Source organism: Nomascus leucogenys, chromosome 22a (genome assembly GCF_006542625.1).
Source record: "Nomascus leucogenys isolate Asia chromosome 22a, Asia_NLE_v1, whole genome shotgun sequence".
Lineage (NCBI taxonomy): Eukaryota > Metazoa > Chordata > Mammalia > Primates > Hylobatidae > Nomascus > Nomascus leucogenys.
Genome location: NC_044402.1, coordinates 28,729,069 through 28,747,393, shown reverse-complemented (window position 1 = coordinate 28,747,393; position 18,325 = coordinate 28,729,069). Strand labels below are relative to the sequence as shown.

Below are 18,325 nucleotides of genomic sequence, written 5' to 3'. Positions count from 1 at the left end.
TAAACATCTACAAGCACCTTGCTCTTCCCATATTCTGTGCTGTCATCTTAGGTAGAGTCTCAGAGGTGAGTGATAGGGCATGCACATTTTAATGGGAAAATATCTGTGATCAGATAATATCTGCCAAATAGACTATACCAATTTCCTTCCCACCTAAACTATGTAAGGAGGATTATTTCACCACATCTTTGCTAGCTTTGGGGATCATCTTACAATTTTGTGTTTAAATGAATAACTAAAAAAATTATTATCTGAGAATTTTACTTTGCATGACCACTGAGTGGTCTTTATCCCCAGTGTCATGGACATCTGTTAACTCTGAGAATGGGTTTTCTGGGCTGTGGGAGATGCTAAGCCGATTCCCTCCCTGTTTCAGCCATCAACGTGGGGCTCACGTCCCTGGATCTGAGCTGGAATAACTTCCACACAAGGGGAGCTGTGGCCTTGTGCAATGGTCTCCGGGTAATGCACTCTCCAGCAGTGGTGTGTGGAGCCCAGTTGAGGGCAGCCAGGGCCTCCCATCCTGCCATCCTAAGCCTCTTCCTCATGGTCACCATCAATGAGGACATACTGAGCTCTCATCAAATACTTTTCAAGTTATCGTTCTCCCTCCCACAATTCCTGGATGCACGTTATTATTATTTTTTTTTTGAGATGGAGTCTTGCTCTGTGGCCCAGGCTAGAGTACAGTGGCGTAATCTCGGCTCACTGCAACCACCACCTCCCTGGTTCAAGCGATTCTCCTGCCTCAGCCTCCTGAGTAGCTGAGACTACAGGTGCCTGCCACCATGCCCGGCTAATTTTTGTGTTTTTAGTAGAAACGGGGTTTTACCATGTTGGCCAGGCTGGTCTCAAACTCCTGACCTTGTGATCCACCCACCTCAGCCTCCTAAAGTGCTGGGATTACAGGCGTGAGCCACCGCGCCTGGCCTGCACATTATTCTTTAGTATAAATCGTAGCTGCTGAGGCCAGGGTGGCATCTTTGGATACACTTCAAGAGGACAGTTTAATTAGTGGGTAGGGAATGACCAGAAGCCAAAGGGAGGGAGTCTCATGAGTACTTGAGACTGAGCCCAGCTGGGAGCTCTGAATGATCTGGCAGACCCATCGGTCCTGGGGACCACTGAGCACCCAGTCTGGATGCCAACAGGGGGTAGAAATCAGGGCCCTTTTGGTTGGATGGGTCATGCGTAACCTTGATGCTGGTGCTGTTCTCCCCTCTTCCTGGAGGGTAATGTGACCCTGACAAAGCTGGATCTCTCCATGAATGGCCTTGGGAATGAGGTGGCTCTGGCCCTAGGGGAGGTCCTCCGACTCAACAGCTGCCTAGTCTACCTGGATATCGGCGGCAATGACATCGGCAATGAAGGGGCCTCCAAAATCAGCAAAGGACTGGAATCCAATGAAAGCCTCAGAGTTCTGAAGGTAGTCTTCAGCTAGAAAGGGGCTATTTTGTGTGTGTGTGTGTGTGTGTCTCCGTGTGTCTCCGTGTGTGTCCGTGTGTGTGTGTGTGTGTTTGTGTATGTGTTGGGGTGAGTTGGGGGCTGCATAGTACTGGAGAGAATAATTGGGAATATCTGTACTTCATATATGCATGTATTTTCTACCATCTCTTGGCTGTAAATGCAGTGACCATTCTCTATTATAAAGCCAGTGTCACCCTCAGTGCTCCCTGGTGCACTGCAAATCTTCCTAACAGGTCTTCCTTCCTCCCATCTGGGTCTCCTTCAGGATCTTCTCCACATTGCCACCAGAGTGTGCTTTTTCTTTTTTGTTTTGTTTTGAGACAGGGTCTGGCTCTGTCCCCCAGGTTGGAGTGCGATGGTGCAATCGGCTCACTGCAACCTCCGCCTCCCAGGTTCAAACCATCCTCCCACCTCAACCTCCTAAAGTGCTGGGATTACAGGCATGAGCCACTGTGCCTAGCCCTCAGAATGTGCTTTTTGAACACAAATCTGACATCCATTCCCCTTCCCCCAGCCCCTCAGTCTCCTGTCTTTCGGCTTAGACCCCTGCATGGCTTCCTGTTGCTCAGATCCCGTTCGCTGAGCCCCAAGTGCCCCTCCAGCCTCAGTCCACCCCGTGCTCTCCCTTGCTCTGCACCCAAGACCCCCTGGTCTTCTCTCCACTCCTTTCCTCCTACCACAGAGGCTTGGCCACTCCGCCTCCACTTGCTTGCTGCTGGGATCCTCCGTCTAGGGGACCTGCTCCCAGAGCCCTGCTCCCTACTTCCCATGGAACTTGCTGCCCTTTCTAATTCCATGTATGTGAGGGCTCTTTGCTCGCCTGTCATTCCCTCAAATGTGAAAGCTTCATCAGAATGAAGACTGTGTTTGGGCCAGGTGTGGTGGCTTATGCCTGTAATCCCAGCCCTTTGGGAGGCCAAGGTGGGTGGATCGCTTGAGGTCACCAGTTTAAGACCAGCCTGGCCAAGATGGTGAAACCTTGTCTCTACTAAAAATACAAAATTAGCCGGGCATGGTTGTGCATGCCTGTAATCCCAGCTACTTGGGAGGCTGAGGCAGAAGAATCACTGAACCCAGGAGGTGGAGGTTGCAGTGAGCCGAGACCATGCCACTGCACTCCAGCTGGGTGACAGAGCAAGACTCCATCTCAAAAAAAAGAATGAAGACTGTTTGGTTTTGCCCATCATTAAACTCCTCATACCTAGTCCCTCATACCCAGCATAGTGTTGGGCACACGGTAGAAGCCCAGTGAATATTCATTAAATGAATGAATTAATGAATACATATTTCATTTTAAATTAATTTACTTGTAGATGCTAATTTATAATATAGATGCTATTGAGCAGTTGGAAAATAAATGAAAGGTGAGGACTTCTATTAATCATCCCCTTTCTGGGGCTCCTGCCAAAAGCCAGCTCTCATTATTCATAGCCTCACCTGGTAATGTGGGCTCTGTTAGCCCCACTTGTCAGATTTGAAAACTGAGGCTGTGTGACTTGCTTATGCCACACAAGTAGCAGGAGGCAGAGGGAAGCCTGCTCTACGTGGTTTTCCATGGCAACTGCAACTCCCTCAAGATGTGAGGGTGGTTGGAGAGACCACAGATGTGAGGGTCCTGAAGAAGAAAAGCAGTGAGGAGACAGTGAGGAAGGGGCTGCCATCTGAGAGGACAACCATGAGGAGCTGCTAAGAGGACAGGAGGAAGCCAGATTCTGAGAGGCAGAAGGAGCACAGTGACTACAGACCAAACAGACTGGCCATCTAGTGACCAGGAAATCTGGGAGTCCCAGCTGGGGTGGAGCGGGGCCAGGCACAACTCAGACAGAGACTGACCCAGCCTGTGGGTGGCTCAGCCCCAGTGGCTGAGGAAGCCAGCGACAGTCTGAGAAACTGAATTTTAAAAGATTAAGCAGTTGCCTCAGCAAAATGGCAATAGGAGTCTTTGCTGTTTTGTGGGTATACATGGTTTAAACCATTTTTTACTGCTTTTCTCCTTTTTCCACAATGACCATATGTAATGAATATATTTCAATTTTCTAAAATGTTTTAGAAGTAAAAGAGAAAAGTTTAAGACAGAACTCTTAGTTTGGCCACCATGGAGACCACATCAACTTTGCCACAGGAATTATCTATGGGTCTCCACATCCAGCCCTGGTGCCCCTTGCCCTAAGCTTGGAAAAATAAGGAATTCCCATTAGGAAGTGAGTCCAGCAAAGGATTCAAAATGCTGAGCTCCATGAGGTCCAGGCCCTAGTCTGCATTTCCTCACTGGAGTACATCAGAGCCTGGGACACAGCTGACACATACGAGGGGCTCAGTAAGAGTTTTGGCTGCCTCATCATGAAGCCACTTAGCTGAAAGCCTTCAATAATAAGAACTATTATTCATTGACAGCATACTGCATACCAGGCACTCATTTTAATGCTTTGCCTGAATTGATATGGTAAGTTCTCAGAGCAGCCATAGGCGATAAGTACAAAGTGATCAGGGAATTAATGCAAGGCCAGGCAGCTGGTAAGCAGAGCCACCGGGCTCCACAGTCCCTTCCATTAACTTCCATCCATGCTTCAGCAGCTCCTAGCACCACTGGGATAATGTCCTTGTTCCTTCTCCAAGCCTATAAGGTTCTCCATGATGTGGCCCATCCCAGCTCTGTGGCCTCATTCTCTCTGCTTCTGCTCACAAACATCTCTTGCTGTTTCACATCCCTATGCCTTTGCACTTGCCTACTCTTTTCTTCTTTGGTGAATCTTGTTTCCTCCTCTGGTTTTGCCCCCCTTCCTCAGACCTCACTAATCCTCATTAGTCCTGCAAGGCTTAGCTCCATGGTCCCCTCCCCTATGCTGCATGCTCCGTTCCTTGCTCCTGCAGTACCCAGGTATACCTCTGTCACTGCTGTCATAACACTTCTGATGCTATTGGCTTGTTTGCCTGCCTCCCCCAATTACAGTGTTAAGCTACCCGAGGGCAGAAACCTTGCCATGTCTGCCTGTGTGTCCCTCAGTGCTTAGTCCAGTAGCTGGCGTATGGCAAGCCTCTAATTAATATGTGCTGGGTGGATGGATGGATGGATGGATGGATGAGCAGTGAGATGAACAGATTGCTGGCTGGCTGGCTGGATGGATGACAGGTGGATGGATGAGTAGATGCACAGGTAGATGAATGGATGGATGGATAGATAGATGGTTGGATAAATGAGCAGTTGGATGGACAGATGCATGGGTGGATGGATGGATGAGCAGTGAGATGGATAAGTGAGTGGATGGATGGATGGATGGATGAGAGATGGATGGATGAGGAGATGGACAGGTGGATGAATAGATAGATAGATGGTTGGGTGGATGAGCAGTGAGATGGATAGATGGGTGGGTGGGTGGTGGATACATGGAGGGGAGAGCAGTGAGATGGATAAGTTGGTGGTTGGATGGATGGATGGATGGATGGATACGCGGATGGATGAGCAGTGAGATGGATGAGTATATAGGTGGATGAATGGATGGATAGATGGTTGGATGGATGAGCAGTGAGATGAACAGATGGTGGGTGGGTGGGTGGATAGATGGATGGATGGGAGAGCAATGAGATGGATAAATGGGTGGGTAGGTGGATGGATGAATGGATGGATGGATGGATGAGCAGTGAGATAGGCAGACAGATGGATAAACAAACAGATGGACAAGGAGATAATCACTTATAGAGAAGTCTGCGTGTGAGACAGAGGTTATGATTTGATGAGATGTAGAAACTGTGCTCTGGGCCAGCCTCTCCTCCCATCTCAGCCTCCTCTTGTCTTGATTCTCCCTCTATAGCTTTTCCTGAATCCCATAAATATGGATGGGGCTATTTTACTTATCCTGGCTATCAAGAGGAACCCCAAATCCAGGATGGAAGAGCTTGATATTTCCGTAAGTGATCAAATGGTAGTTGCTTGCGTCTGGGCTCAAGCCAGTGACCCTATCCACTCTATACTCTGTGTTGGCTGGAGCCCTAGAAACTTAGGGCTATGAAAACCTGAGAGTAGAGACAAGAAAATGCTAAAAAGAAAGGCAGGAGGCGGCCGGGCGCGGTGGCTCAAGCCTGTAATCCCAGCACTTTGGGAGGCCGAGGCGGGCGGATCACGAGGTCAGGAGATCGAGACCATCCAGGCTAACACGATGAAACCCCATCTCTACTAAAAATACAAAAAATTAGCTGGGCGTGTTGGTGGGCGCCTGTAGTCCCAGCTACTCGGGAGGCTGAGGCAGGAGAATGGCGTGAACCCGGGAGGTGGAGCTTGCAGTGAGCCGAGATCGCGCCACTGCACTCCACCCTGGGGGACAGAGCAAGACTCCGTCTCAAAAAAAAAAAAAAAAGAAAGGCAGGAGGACTCCAAAACAGAATTCTTTAACATCAGCTTTGCTGATGAGTGGCCCTGGGTCCCAGAATGGTTCCAGAATCACAAAATTTGTAGAATCTGGGTATTAAAACACATACTTTATTTTCATTTCATGAGTTGGCCTGTTAGACTCAGAGCAGTATTTCTGTGTGAAAATCTCTTCATAAAGGAGGAAAGCCCCAGGAGGTGACTTCAAATCCTGCTGGGAACTCTTGCCTGAATCAGCACACAGGTGGCATCTGATGATAGCCTATACTTGTCTACCATTTTATACTCTTTTTTTCCCAAAGTGATTTTATATATGCCAGCTCATTTTTATCCTACTCTAGAAGGTAGGTAGAATACTGTATTAATTTCCTAAGGCTGCTGTGAGGTACCACACACTGGGTGGCCTAAACAACAGACATGTATTGTCTCACAGTTCTGGAGGCTGGAAGTCCAAGAGTAAGGTGTCAGCAGGCCTGATTCCTTCTTACGGCTGTGAGAGACAATTTGTTCCTGACCCCTCTCCTGGCTTCTGATGGTTCCTGTCATGCTTTGGTTTTCCTTAGCTTGTAGAAGCATCACTCCCATCTCTACCTTCTGCTTCACATGGCATTCTCCCTTTCTCTGTATCCAAATGTCCCCTTTATATAAGGACACAGTCTTATTAGATTAGTACCCACCCTAATTACCTTATTTTAACTTGACCATCTGCAAAGACCCTGTTTCCAAACAAATTCACATTCATGGGTCCTAGGGGTTAGAACTCCAACATCTTTTTTTGGGAGGGGGCAAAATTCAACCCATAACAAGTACTTTTCCTCATTTTCCCATTTTACATCTAAAGAAACTGAAACAGGGAGTCTCACTCTGTTGCCCAGGCTGGAGTGCAGTGATGCGATCTCAGCTCACCTCCACCTCCTGGGTTCAAGCAGTTCTGTGCCTCAGCTTCCAGAGTATCTGGGACTACAGGTGTGTGCCAACATGCCAGGCTAATTTTTTGTATTTTTAGTAGAGATGGCGTTTCACCATTTTGGCCAGGCTGGTCTCAAACTCCCGACCTCAAGTGATCCACCCACTTCAGCCTCCCAAAGTGCTGGGATTAGAGGTGTGAGCCACTGCACTCGGCCTCCAGTGATGGCATTTTGAATATTTAAACCCAAGCTCCTTAGAACTGAATAGTTAATAATGTGGGTTTTTACTTGCCACAGATTTTGAGACGTCAAACATAGCTGCTTTTCTTTCCCTTTGTTCTCTCACCTGTCCTTCCTGCCCCAGGGCCTTCTTGTGCTTCCTGGGTCTTCCTCCCTTTCCCCATCCTCATGCTCCGGTTTTGAATCTGCAGGCCAGGATGCTGCCTTCACCACTGAGTCTCCACTGCAGATTCAGATTTTGTTGGCATCTGTATTTTCCTCTCCCAGGCAGTACAGGTTGGAAGGCATGGACCCAGGCACTGCCTTGCTGTGTTTGAGAGAATATTAGAAATGTTCTCTCAGGCACAGTGGCTCACGCCTGTAATCCCAGCACTTTGGGAGGCCAAGGTGGGAGGATCACCTGAGGTCAAGAGTTTGAGACCAGCCTGACCAACATGGAGAAACCCTGTCTCTACTAAAAATACAAAATTAGCTGGCCATGGTGGCACATGCCTGTAATCATAGCTACTTAGGAGGCTGAAGCAGGAGAATCACTTGAACCCGGGAGGCGGATATTGTGATAAGCCAAGATTGCGCCATTGCACTCCAGCCTGGGCAACAAGAATGAAACTCCGTCTCAAAAAAAAAAAGAAACGTAAAAGAAATGGTGCTGTTTAGGCCCTAGATGGCGCATAAACCCGTAAGCTGTGACCACATGGGCACTTAACAAGCCTACCAGAACAAATAGGTCTGAATTGGCCTTTTTTTTTTTTTGGCGGGGGAAGGGGGGGATGGAGTCTCACTCTGTCACCCAGGCTGGAGTGCAGTGGCACAATCTCGGCTCACTGCAACCTCTACCTCCCAGGTTCAAGCGATTCTCCTACCTCAGCTTCCTGAGTAGTTGGGATTACAGGCACCCACCACCACACCTGGCTAATTTTTTTGTATTTTTAGTAGAGACAAGAGTTTCACCATGTTGGCCAGGCTGGTCTTGAATTCCTGACCTCAAGTGATACACCCACCTCGGCCTCCCAAAGTGCTGGGATTACAGGCTTGAGACATCACGCCCGCCCTGAATTAGCCTTCTCCTTCCCTTTTGTCAACAATGCTGCCATAACTCTGAACGGTATAGAAATTCCTCTTCAGTAGATGCTCCTAGAACTTTCTCCAGAATCTCTACAAAGCCTTCTACCCTTAAACAGGGGTTTAATTCTTTGAAAGGGCAAAATGTACTCTGAGCCACATCTGAGGAATGAAGCAGGCTAACCAAATTGGTGGAGGCCAGGTTTGATCAAACACTATTTCACAGGACACATTTTCTCCCATGTCCTACAAACCAGCTCTGAGGGCACTTCCAGAAGGGGAAGTTTCCAGTTCGTCCCTGGTCACTTATTGGAATCAGGGATCCTCTTCCAGGGCACTTTCTGTGACGAACAACACTCAGGTAGACATGGACATTTCAGGGCTTTGTTTAAGGACCGTCTTGCCACTCCAAAGCTGTATCTCATCTGTCAGATGCAGATGCTATCTGAGAGCAGAGCTGAGCTGGCAGCAGATGACAAGCCACCAGCACTCAACAAAAACATCCCATCAAAATTACACAGGAAACTTACAAGTCAATTTACAAGCTCTAAAATACCCGAACTATCCCAGTCCAGGAGCAGTACTGAGAGCAAACTGGAAGAGACAAAACTTCCTGACTTTGGCTTGGGTGGAAGGGGTAGGGTGCACTGGTTGGGCAGGCACGATGGCAGTGCCCTCGTCATCATGGGTCCCCTCTCTCCCTGCCACAGAACGTGCTGGTGTCCGAGCAGTTCATGAAAACGTTGGACGGAGTGTATGCCGTTCACCCGCAGCTAGACGTGGTATTCAAGGCAGTACAAGGCCTCTCTGCCAAGAAAACCATCTTCTTGTTGACAAACCCCATAAAACTGATCCAGGTGAGCTCCTGCCTTCCTCTCGGGGCCTCCAGAGAGCCCTGGGGAAAGCTGGCTAATGGCTCCAAATCAGTTTCCAGACTTTTCCCTCCCCACAGTGTCTGTACAGCCCTCTCTGATAAGGAATGTCTCAGTCCCTTGGACTGCAGACATGGAATGAATATTCTCTGTGGCTACTGGATCCCTCAGCAGTGCTTCCTGATCCCCAGAGAAAGCTGGGATCTAGCTGAAGGGGGCAGGTGAACAGAATGGATTCTCCCACCCGGGCTCCTCCACCTGCTAGCGTATGACCAAGGGCAAGTTACTAAAGCTCTCTGGGTCACAGTCTCTTCACCTGCAGAATGGACACAACAGTAGCCACCCAGTAGGATTGCTTGGAAAATCAAATTAGGTAAAATGCATGAAGTGCTTAGAAGGATGCCTGGTATAGAACGAGCACCTGCTTATTATAGTTTCCTTCCAACTGCTGGTAAGGATGTCAAGACAGCCCTGTGGTCAGGATGGCTATTTGGCAGCTTCAGCCAAAGAGAGACACTTCAGTCCTTTGTTTCTAATGGTAACTTGCCCCCGACTCATCTTTTCTTAGGTTATCTCTGGCAACCACAGGAGGCAGAGGTAAAGCTGTTCTTTCCAACAGCTGGTAAGGATGTCAAGACATCCCTGTGGTCAGACAGCTATCTGGCGGCTTCAGCCAAAGAGAGACACTTGAGTCCTTTGTTTCTAATGATAACTTGCCCCCAACTCGTCTTTTCTTAGATTAGCTCTGCCAATCACAGGAGGCAGATGTAACAGTGGAAATACAAAATCAGAGAATATTAGCACCGAAAGGGATGTTATTGCTCCTCTAGTCCCATTGTCTTGCAGAACAGTGCTCAGACCCTGCTTCAGTGTTTCCACGCGGGCCTCTCACCCTGCAGTGGGGGCAAGGAGCCTGCTGCTTGCCGCAGAGCGGTTACTATCTGGGGAGCAGGCATGGGGATGCTGCTGTGCCAATGCACGTGCTGCAGGGTGTGTCCCTGGGCTTCTTCCTGCCCCCGATGGGTCTGCTCTGTGCCTTGGTTTCCAGAACTAAATAAAAGAGCTCCCACATGAAAATTGTTACGTGAAAAATTCTAGAAGGCAAAGCGGTGTCAAGTATTTGTACAAGTAAGGTGACTTCAGATGGAACCAAGGCAAACCTGTTTTGCAAGGGGAGCAGGGTGCTCCAGTGAACAGGAATGGAGCTGTCTGATGCAAAGTGGGGACCCCACCTCCTGTTTTAAAGACGCACAGAAAAAGAATCCTGGAGACCAAACAAGACATGCAGAGTCAAACACAGCTCTTCCCCTCAGGGGACCAACAATCTCGTTGGAAAGATGGGATGGCTACAGTGATGACCCACAGACCATAGAAAGTTTCATATGGCCAGGCGCGGTGGCTCATGCCTGTAATCCCAGCACTTTGGGAGGCCAAAGCAGGCGGATTACTTGAGGTCAGGAGTTTGAGACCAGCCTGGCCAACATGGCGAAACCCCATCTCTACTAAAAATACAACAATTAGCCGGGCGTGGAGGCAGGTGCCTATAATCCCAGCTACTTGGGAAGCTGAGGCACAAGAATCGCTTGAACCCAGGAGGTGGAGGCTGCAGTGAGCTGAGATTATGCCACTGCACTCCAGCCTGGGCAGCAGAGCGAGACTGTCTCAAAAAAAAAAAAAACAAGTGTCATGTGATAAATAATAAATAAGTGACAGAGACAGAAAATGTAGTCGGAATCCAAATAAGAGATCAATGTAGGATTCGGCAACCAGAAAAGGATGACTTCTTGGAAGAGATGGGAGTGGGTAAGGGCCTTGAAGAATGTCAAAGATTGAGGTGAGCCACAGAGAGTGGGAGGGTGTTCCAGCGAGAGGCTCCCGCCAGCAAAGGTGCCGAGGTGGAACCACACGCAGCATGTTCAGGGGACACTAACACATGACTCCAGGTTCATAGAGGAGCCCAAGAGGCAAAGCTGGCAAGGGAGGCTGGGCTGCAAGTGGCAGCCCTCAGATTTTAGGCTCTGAGTTCGAGTTTGATTCCATCGGGAACAGGGGGCCGGTGAGAGCTGATGCGCAGTGGATGTGATGCGAATCCATCAGGATTGAGGGGTTCTGGCAATGGGGAGTGAATTGAAGAGGGTACGAAAAAAGAGTGGGAAACCAAACGAGCACACTATTATAGCACTCTAGATGTGGAATGATGGCTTGGCTGAGAATAACAATGGAATCGAAGGGCAGATGTAAAAGCTATCATTATGGAAACATCTCCAGGACCTGGCGAATGGTTGGGTATGTGGGGGTGTGTATTGCTTGCATGTGAGTCTGTGTGCGTGTGTGTGTGCTGGGATAGGAAGGCCTGTGATGATAAGAGAAACCCAAAGATAACCCAAGATTTCAAGGCCAAGGGACTGAAGGAAAGATTGCCAGAGGCAAAGAAGTGCAGATGGGGAAAGTGCCTGCCACCTGGCCCTTCCTGTCTCTCCACGTTCCAGCCCCACTGGATTGCTCCCAGATCCTCTTTGCATCAGCTCTCCCTTCACTGCAGGCCTGTGTACGGTCAGGGCAGGTCCTTCCACCTGGAACACTTTTCTTCTTGCCCTCTGTGTCTCGCTCATTCCTACCCGTTCTCAGGTCTCTACACAATGTCACTTCCTGGGGAAACCCTTCTTGGATTCCCTGGTCAAGAGCGAACACCCTTCGTGTTCCCAAAGCCCTCGGCTTCACCCTTGCATTGCAACCCTATGAACTCCTCCAGGGCAGGGCTGTGTGGGGTCTTAGCAGGAGCACCTACCAAAGTAGCTGGGCAAGGTTCTTAGTTGCTGGCCACAGAATTTACTCCAACCAGGTTAAGCACGCAGGGGATTATTACAGGAGAGAGATCAAAGAAATGTCAGGAGGGCTGAACAAACAGACTCCTGTTAGATTCCAGAAATGGCTCTCAGAGCACCCCAACTGAGTTGCCAAGAGGGTTGCTGCTTCTGCTATAATCAAGAAGCTGCATGATTGTGGAATGCCCCGCTCAGTCAGGAAGCAACCACAGCCGCTGCCCACCACCTGCCTCTCTCAAATCAGACACAAGCCTCACACTTACATCTCAGGCAGGTGCTTGGCAAAGGCCATCCATTCTGACCCCCAGCTGCAAGGGGACTTGGAGAATGTCGCTTTCAGCTTTCCAGCCTCTGCATGGATGAGAAGCCTGCTGTGAAGAAACAGCAGTGGGTGCCGAGGGCTCACCCATGTCATCTGCCATAGCGCTCAGCAGCAGTGTGCTGCTTCAGGGCACAAGGTGCACTTTGGATGTGTTGATTGAAGTGCCGGTGGGGTGTCCAGCAGCTGTGGAGGATGGAGAACTGGAAATGTAGCTCTAGGAGGCACTCCGGAAGGGTGGGAGGCTGTGCACTCCACAAGGGGAAGTGTGGGGAACAAAGAGCAAGGGCCCCAGGGCTGAGCCCTGAGGAAATGCTTCGGGAGCAGGACGTTGCCAGAAATAGCTATCGATACAGCAGGACGCTGTCTGGGAGTTTCTGAGAGTGAGAGGAAGGGGGGGTGGTGGGGGGAAGGGGGGTGGCAGGGTGGAAGAGAAAAAAAAATACTTAAAAAGGACCCAAAAAAATATTGTAATATCGTAAGGCCGGATGCAGTAGCTCATGCCTGTAATCCCAGCACTTTGGGAGGCCGGGGTGGGAGGATCACTTGAGGTCAGAAGTTCAAGACCAGCCTGATCAACATGGTGAAACCGTCTCTACTAAAAATACAAAAATAGGCTGTGCATGGTGGCACATGCCTGTAATCCCAGTTACCTGGGAGGCTGAGGCAGAAGAATTGCTTGAACCTGGGAGGCGGAGGTTGCAGTGAGCCGAGATTGTGCCACTGCACTTCAGCCTGGGTGACAGAGCGACACTCTGTTTCAAAAACAAAAAAAAAAAAGAAAGGAAAAGAATATTATAATGACATTGAAAAGGTGTTCACACGTGAACAGTGGGTTCTGTAAAACAGTAGGTTTAGTAGAAAGATGAGAGATTAGATAGATAGATAATGTTATACAGATAGATAGAAGTTAGACAGACTGATGTCAGACAGATAGTTAAAAAGATAAAAGGGTCCACACCAAGACGTTACCTCTGTGTGGTGGTATTGGATTTATGGGTGATTTTTAAAATTTTCTTCTGCTAATCTAAAATTGCCTTGCAACGTGAGTAATAATACACTTGATCCTTGAACAACATGGGTTTGAACTGTGCCATTTCATCCACTTTTACGTATTTGGATTTTTTTCAATAAATACAGTCAGCCCTTCGTACCTGTGGGTTCTGCATATGCAAATGTGGATCCAAAATACAGTATTTGAGGAATGAGAAACCCACAGATATGGAGGGCCTGCCTTTTCATATTGGTGGATTTTGGTATCTGAGGGGGTCCTGGAACCAGTCCCTTGCAGATATCAAGGGATGACTATATTTTTTAAATGAAAAAAATGAAATATCCTTTTAAAAATATTCTAAGAAAGTATATTTCCATATAAGCATTGACGTGAAACTGTGAGAATCCCAGGAATTCACAGAGCCAAACCATCACATTATACAGCTGTGATTTAACCTTTTGATCTCTGAACATCCGCCCGCCATCCACAGCACACCATCTATACCAGTGTTAACAGATCGCGTATGTAGATAATGACCACTGTCCCATCCCCTTGGCACTGCGGCGCCTGAACAGCCTTGACTTCAGTCTTTCCACCTTTGGAATGGAGGGAGCGTCTGTGCGGAGCCAAGGGGCTCCTAGAAGCATGGCGAGCACACAGGAACCATCCCGGCATGCATCTTTGCCAGGCCTGGTGGGTCTGCACTCGGCTCTTGGTCTTAGGGGACACCCAACACCCAGGAGACGCAGGCTCCTCACCTTGGCCTTCTGCCCTTCTCAGCCTTGCTAGGCCTGGAAGCGTGGGCCACCCTTTTGTGGGAGGGAAGGGGGACCTGCGATCGTTGTTAGAAGACCAAGTGTTTGCTCCTGGTCTCTCCTGCTTCTCTCAGAGCTATGCAGACCAGCACAAAATCACGGTCGTGGACTTCTTCAAGAGCTTGAACCCTACTGGGACAATGAAGATGTCTGTGGACAAGTTCCAGAAAGTGATGATAGAGGTGTGCTGGGTCCTAGTGGCAACAGGCTGTGTGTGAGTGTGAGTGTGAGTTTGTGTGTCAGAGAGAGGGGAAAGGAGGAGAAGGAGCAAAAGAGCTTGTGAGCACTTCCTAGAGCTTCCTGGGACAGGTTATGGGACACTCCCCTCATTTATCTAGACCCAGAGGGGAACCTAAGACCTCCCTCAACCCCTGCTGAAGTCATTCCTGTGTTGTGGCTTGATGCCACCGGTGACCCGAGATGCCACCCAGAGACACATGTTCTATCTTGAGGTTTTTCTCCCCATTGCATTTTACTACTGGGCAGATAACAAAGGGAGTGAGAGAGGAGACCACATCCCAAAGTCCCAACATTTCCACCTTGGGCCATATCATTTTCCTGAAATCTCACATTCCTCTCACTCCCCATGTAATAAAGGTACTGAAAGCCCCCTGTAATGCATACTTGAAGGGGTCTACCATCGGAGCATCCCAGGAGAGACCTGGGCCCTGCAGGAATAGGACTCCAGAGGAGAAGTTCCTGGGGCCCAGGCAGGGACGGATAAGGCAGTTGGTGCCCAGTGCCCGGTGCCCAGGCCAGGGGTGAAGAGGCCGGCCAGGACTCAGCAGCAGGAAGTGAGAATGAACTTCACAGGATGCAAAGGAGAGTCCTGTTCCCTCCCCTGGCCACTCGCTCCACCTGACTCTGATCTCCTCCTCCCTTATTGCCCCCAGAAAGGGGAGGCCCTTTGGAGTCTGGACAATGACCCATGGGCAGGGTGCTTTTTCCAACCCCTCCATGCTGTGGAATCAGTTTCCCCTGGGCTCTCAATCAGTTGCCCTCCACGATCCCAGGAGGAGTGAGGCATTGTGTGGGGTGTGTGTGTTGTGGGGGAGTGGTAGTGTGTGTGGGGTGTGTGTGTGTGTGTGTTCGGGGGGGGTGTGTGGTGTGTGTGTGGGGGTGGGGTGTGTGTGTGTGTTGGGGGTGGGGGTGTGTGTGTGTTGGGGGTGGGGGTGTGTGTGTGTGGTAGTGTGTGGGGGGGTGCCTAGGGAGGGGTGAACAGAGTTCTATTAACTGCACATGTTCCATCCACCTCCTCAGCAAAACAAGGTCCCTCTGAACCAGTACCAGGTCAGGGAGGTGATAAAGAAGCTCGATGAGAAGACTGGCATGGTGAACTTCAGGTTAGCCCAGGCCCCGCGACGCTCCCCGTTCTCCGCAAGGGGCCCTGGCTGGGCTGATGTGAACTCCTCCGGCTTCCCTGTCTATACGTTATTACTTGGGGCTTCACCCACCCGCCTGTTCCCTGCATGCCAAGGCTGGGCCCCACTGTCTACCCTCCTTCTCATCCCCAATTCACTTGTTTAGCGAAACGAGCCCAATCAGGCACTGCTGGCTGCTGGGCCAGATGCTGGGGACGCCAGCAGGAGGAGCCAGAGCCCACACTCACAGCCCAGGAGGAGGGCAGGCAAGGGAGCAGATCTTTAAGCCCTGGTGAGGTGAGAGGAGCCATAGGGGTGTGTAACTGGCGCCCCTGCAGCCCAAAGAGGAAGTGTCGCTCAGGCTGGAGGCAGCAATGTTTCAGCCAAAGTCTGGCGAGACAGAGACCTAGACAGAGGGCGGAGGCACACAAGCACCAAATGCTAACGGTGTGTTAGGGACTACAGGTCCCGCCACTCTGCCATGGCTTGGTGAGTGAGGGATGCTGTATCTTAGACTGAACTCCTTGAAGAGAGAGGACCGGTCCGTGATGATGGTGTTGCCAGTAAGCAACCCATAATGAGTCCCCGCCACATGCCTGTCCTCTCCACTTGCCCAATAGGCATGCTCTGCAGCCTCACGGTGCCCCATGGCAATGCTGCCATCACCCCACTTAGCAAGTGATGAAACAGAGCTCTAGAGAAGTGCAGCAAAGAAGCCAAGTTCACCGGGCGCAGTAGCCCATGCCTATAATCCCAGCACTTTGGGAGGCTGAAACAGGAGGATCACTTGAGCCCAGGAGGTCGAGACAAGCCTGGGCAAGATAGCAAGACCCCCGTCTCTACTAAAAACCAAAAAACACATTAGCTGAACATGGCAGTGCATGCCTGAAGTCCCAGCTACTCGGGAGGCTGAAGTGAGGGGATTACTTGAGCTCAGGAGGTAGAGGCTACAGCCAGCCAAGATTGCATCACTGCACTCCAGCCTGGATGACAAAGTGAGACCCTGTCTCAAAAAAAAAGAAAAAGAAAAGAAAAGCAGCCAAGTTCTCACAGCTGGGAAGGGCAACTCTGGCTGAAACTCCAGGCCTGAGGGGTCCACACCTGTTCTGTCTGTCACTGCGCTAGACCTCCCAGCCCAGGCGCAGGACACAGTTACCCCTGCCAAGCCTGGGTCTGCAGCTGGGCTCCCATCTGTCTCGGTGGCCCTGTAGCTGGCCTGTGTTCTTAAGAGCTTCTGTGGAACAAGTCCTCCCATCCGGCCCTGCCCCACGAGCCTTCTCCCAGTACCTCTTTCCTTTGCTCCACTCAGCGTCGTCCATGTGGAGAAACCGCGATGCAGACAAGAAAGGCAGCCAGACCCAGCTGCAAGCCCTGCTCTGCGGAACAAGGCTGCAGCTGTGCGTGGATCGCCTCTCCCTTTAAAATGGGGAGATAACCATGGCACCTGGGAGGGGGCTGTAAGGAGTGAGTGGGGGAAATGCACACAGCGGCTGGCACAGGTGGCGTCACTCAGTAGTGACACTGGCATCCAGCAAGAGGGCCCCAAAGATGGCTCAGGCCCGCCCTGCTACCACCGGGCCTCCCACTCCTGTGCTGCTCAGCGACCTGTCCCATGCCTCCTCGCCTGCCCCCCACCTAAAGTGGCACCTCTTGTTCCTGGGGAAGCTGCTGGCAAGTGCCCATCTCAGAGGCTTCAGACCAGGTTCCATGTCCAGCAAAGTCCCCAGGTTTGCAGGCAAGGTCACATGGCTATCGAGAGACAGAACTGGGGTCTGGGTCCCTGAGTCACAGCACCTGAGCAGGGAGCTCTTGGGGCCACTTCAAATTGCCCTTCAGATCACACACTGCCACTTTATCAGCTGTGATTGAACAGCAGAGGTTTAATTTTTATTGTTGCATGATCCTTTTCATTTTTGTTTTATGTTACAAATAATATCTCATTGTAAAAATTCTAAACCCGGCTGGGCACAGTGGCTCACGCCTGTAATCCCAGCACTTTGGGAGGCCGAGGCTGGTGGAGCACAAGTCAGGAGTTCAAGACCAGCCTGGCCAAGATGGTGAAACCCCACCTCTACTAAAAATACAAAAATTAGCCGGGTGTGGTGGCAGGCGCCTGTAATCCCAGCTACTTGGGAGGCTGAGGCAGGAAAATTGCTTGAACCTGGAAGGCGGAGGTTGCAGTGAGCTGAGATCACGCCATTGCACTACAGCCTGGGTGACAGAGTGAGACTCCATCTCAAAAAAAAAAAAAATCTAAACCCACAGAAGTATAGCAAGGAAAAAAAATGAAGGTCCATTTTTATCTCCCTCCATAGTTCACTCTGCCTCCCCAAAGGGCTCTTGCAAATGATCTTAGGTGCACATTTGCATACCTTTCCCACATACTTATCATAAGTGTGTGTGTGTGTGCGCGCACACACACATGCACATATGTGTAGTAGGGGAGATACAATGGTTAACAGCATGACCTCTAAGGCCAGAGATGGGTTTACAAATGGTCTCCTTTGGATCTGAGCCTGTCTTAACATTCTCACCCATCAGCCGTGAGGCTGTACGGGTGCTCAGCATCTTTCCCTTGCCTTTTGTACCAGTTTCTTGAACACAGTGAAGCCATAGCAACAAGTCTGGTCTAGAAAGAAGTCTCGGCGAGAGGAGTCCTGGCAAGTCGGATGGTGGCAGGGAGGGAGCAAGAGGTGGCTGAAATCTTGATGGACAGATGCCGTGGCAGGGGCTGGGCACAAGCAAATAAAGTCTGGCTTGGTTCTGGGTGTCTTGGGCTGCTGGTGGTGTGCCCGTCACCAGGGGGGCCACCTTCTGCTTTTAGTGACCACCAGGGGACATGTCAATGCAGCCTCCTTAAGAGCTGCACAGACAAATTGGGAACGGGATGGGGTTGCTAGGCAGCAGGGAAAGAGCCTCAGAGAGCAGGTCGGAGCAGGAGGGCAGTCCTCATAGTGATTAGAACCTGACTCCAGGGGAGACTTCCTTGGTGGGAGGCAGCGGCAGGGGGACAGATGCTGAGGGAATGCGGGCAGGGGCCTTTAAGAAGCAAACAAATGCTGTGGGGTCACAAGGAGGGAGTCGGGACAGGAGACCAAG

At 50.3% G+C, this 18,325-nt stretch overlaps 1 protein-coding gene across 2 annotated transcripts in view; it reads left to right on the top strand.

The window, feature by feature from the left end:
- The window catches only part of LRRC74A (leucine rich repeat containing 74A), a 41,291-nt gene extending 23,295 nt beyond the window's left edge, over positions 1–17,996 (top strand). The window contains exons 8-14 of one of the 2 annotated variants that reach the window (XM_030803186.1): positions 377–462; positions 1,232–1,426; positions 5,277–5,372; positions 8,751–8,897; positions 13,940–14,047; positions 15,126–15,208; positions 17,818–17,996. In XM_030803186.1, coding sequence (XP_030659046.1) covers positions 377–462; positions 1,232–1,426; positions 5,277–5,372; positions 8,751–8,897; positions 13,940–14,047; positions 15,126–15,208; positions 17,818–17,842 — 740 coding nt within the window. In that variant the 3' untranslated portion in view covers positions 17,843–17,996. The remainder of the gene's footprint in view (positions 1–376; positions 463–1,231; positions 1,427–5,276; positions 5,373–8,750; positions 8,898–13,939; positions 14,048–15,125; positions 15,209–17,817) is intronic. The other variant, XM_030803187.1, reaches the window with a different exon arrangement.
- The last annotated feature ends 329 nt before the right edge of the window (positions 17,997–18,325 follow it).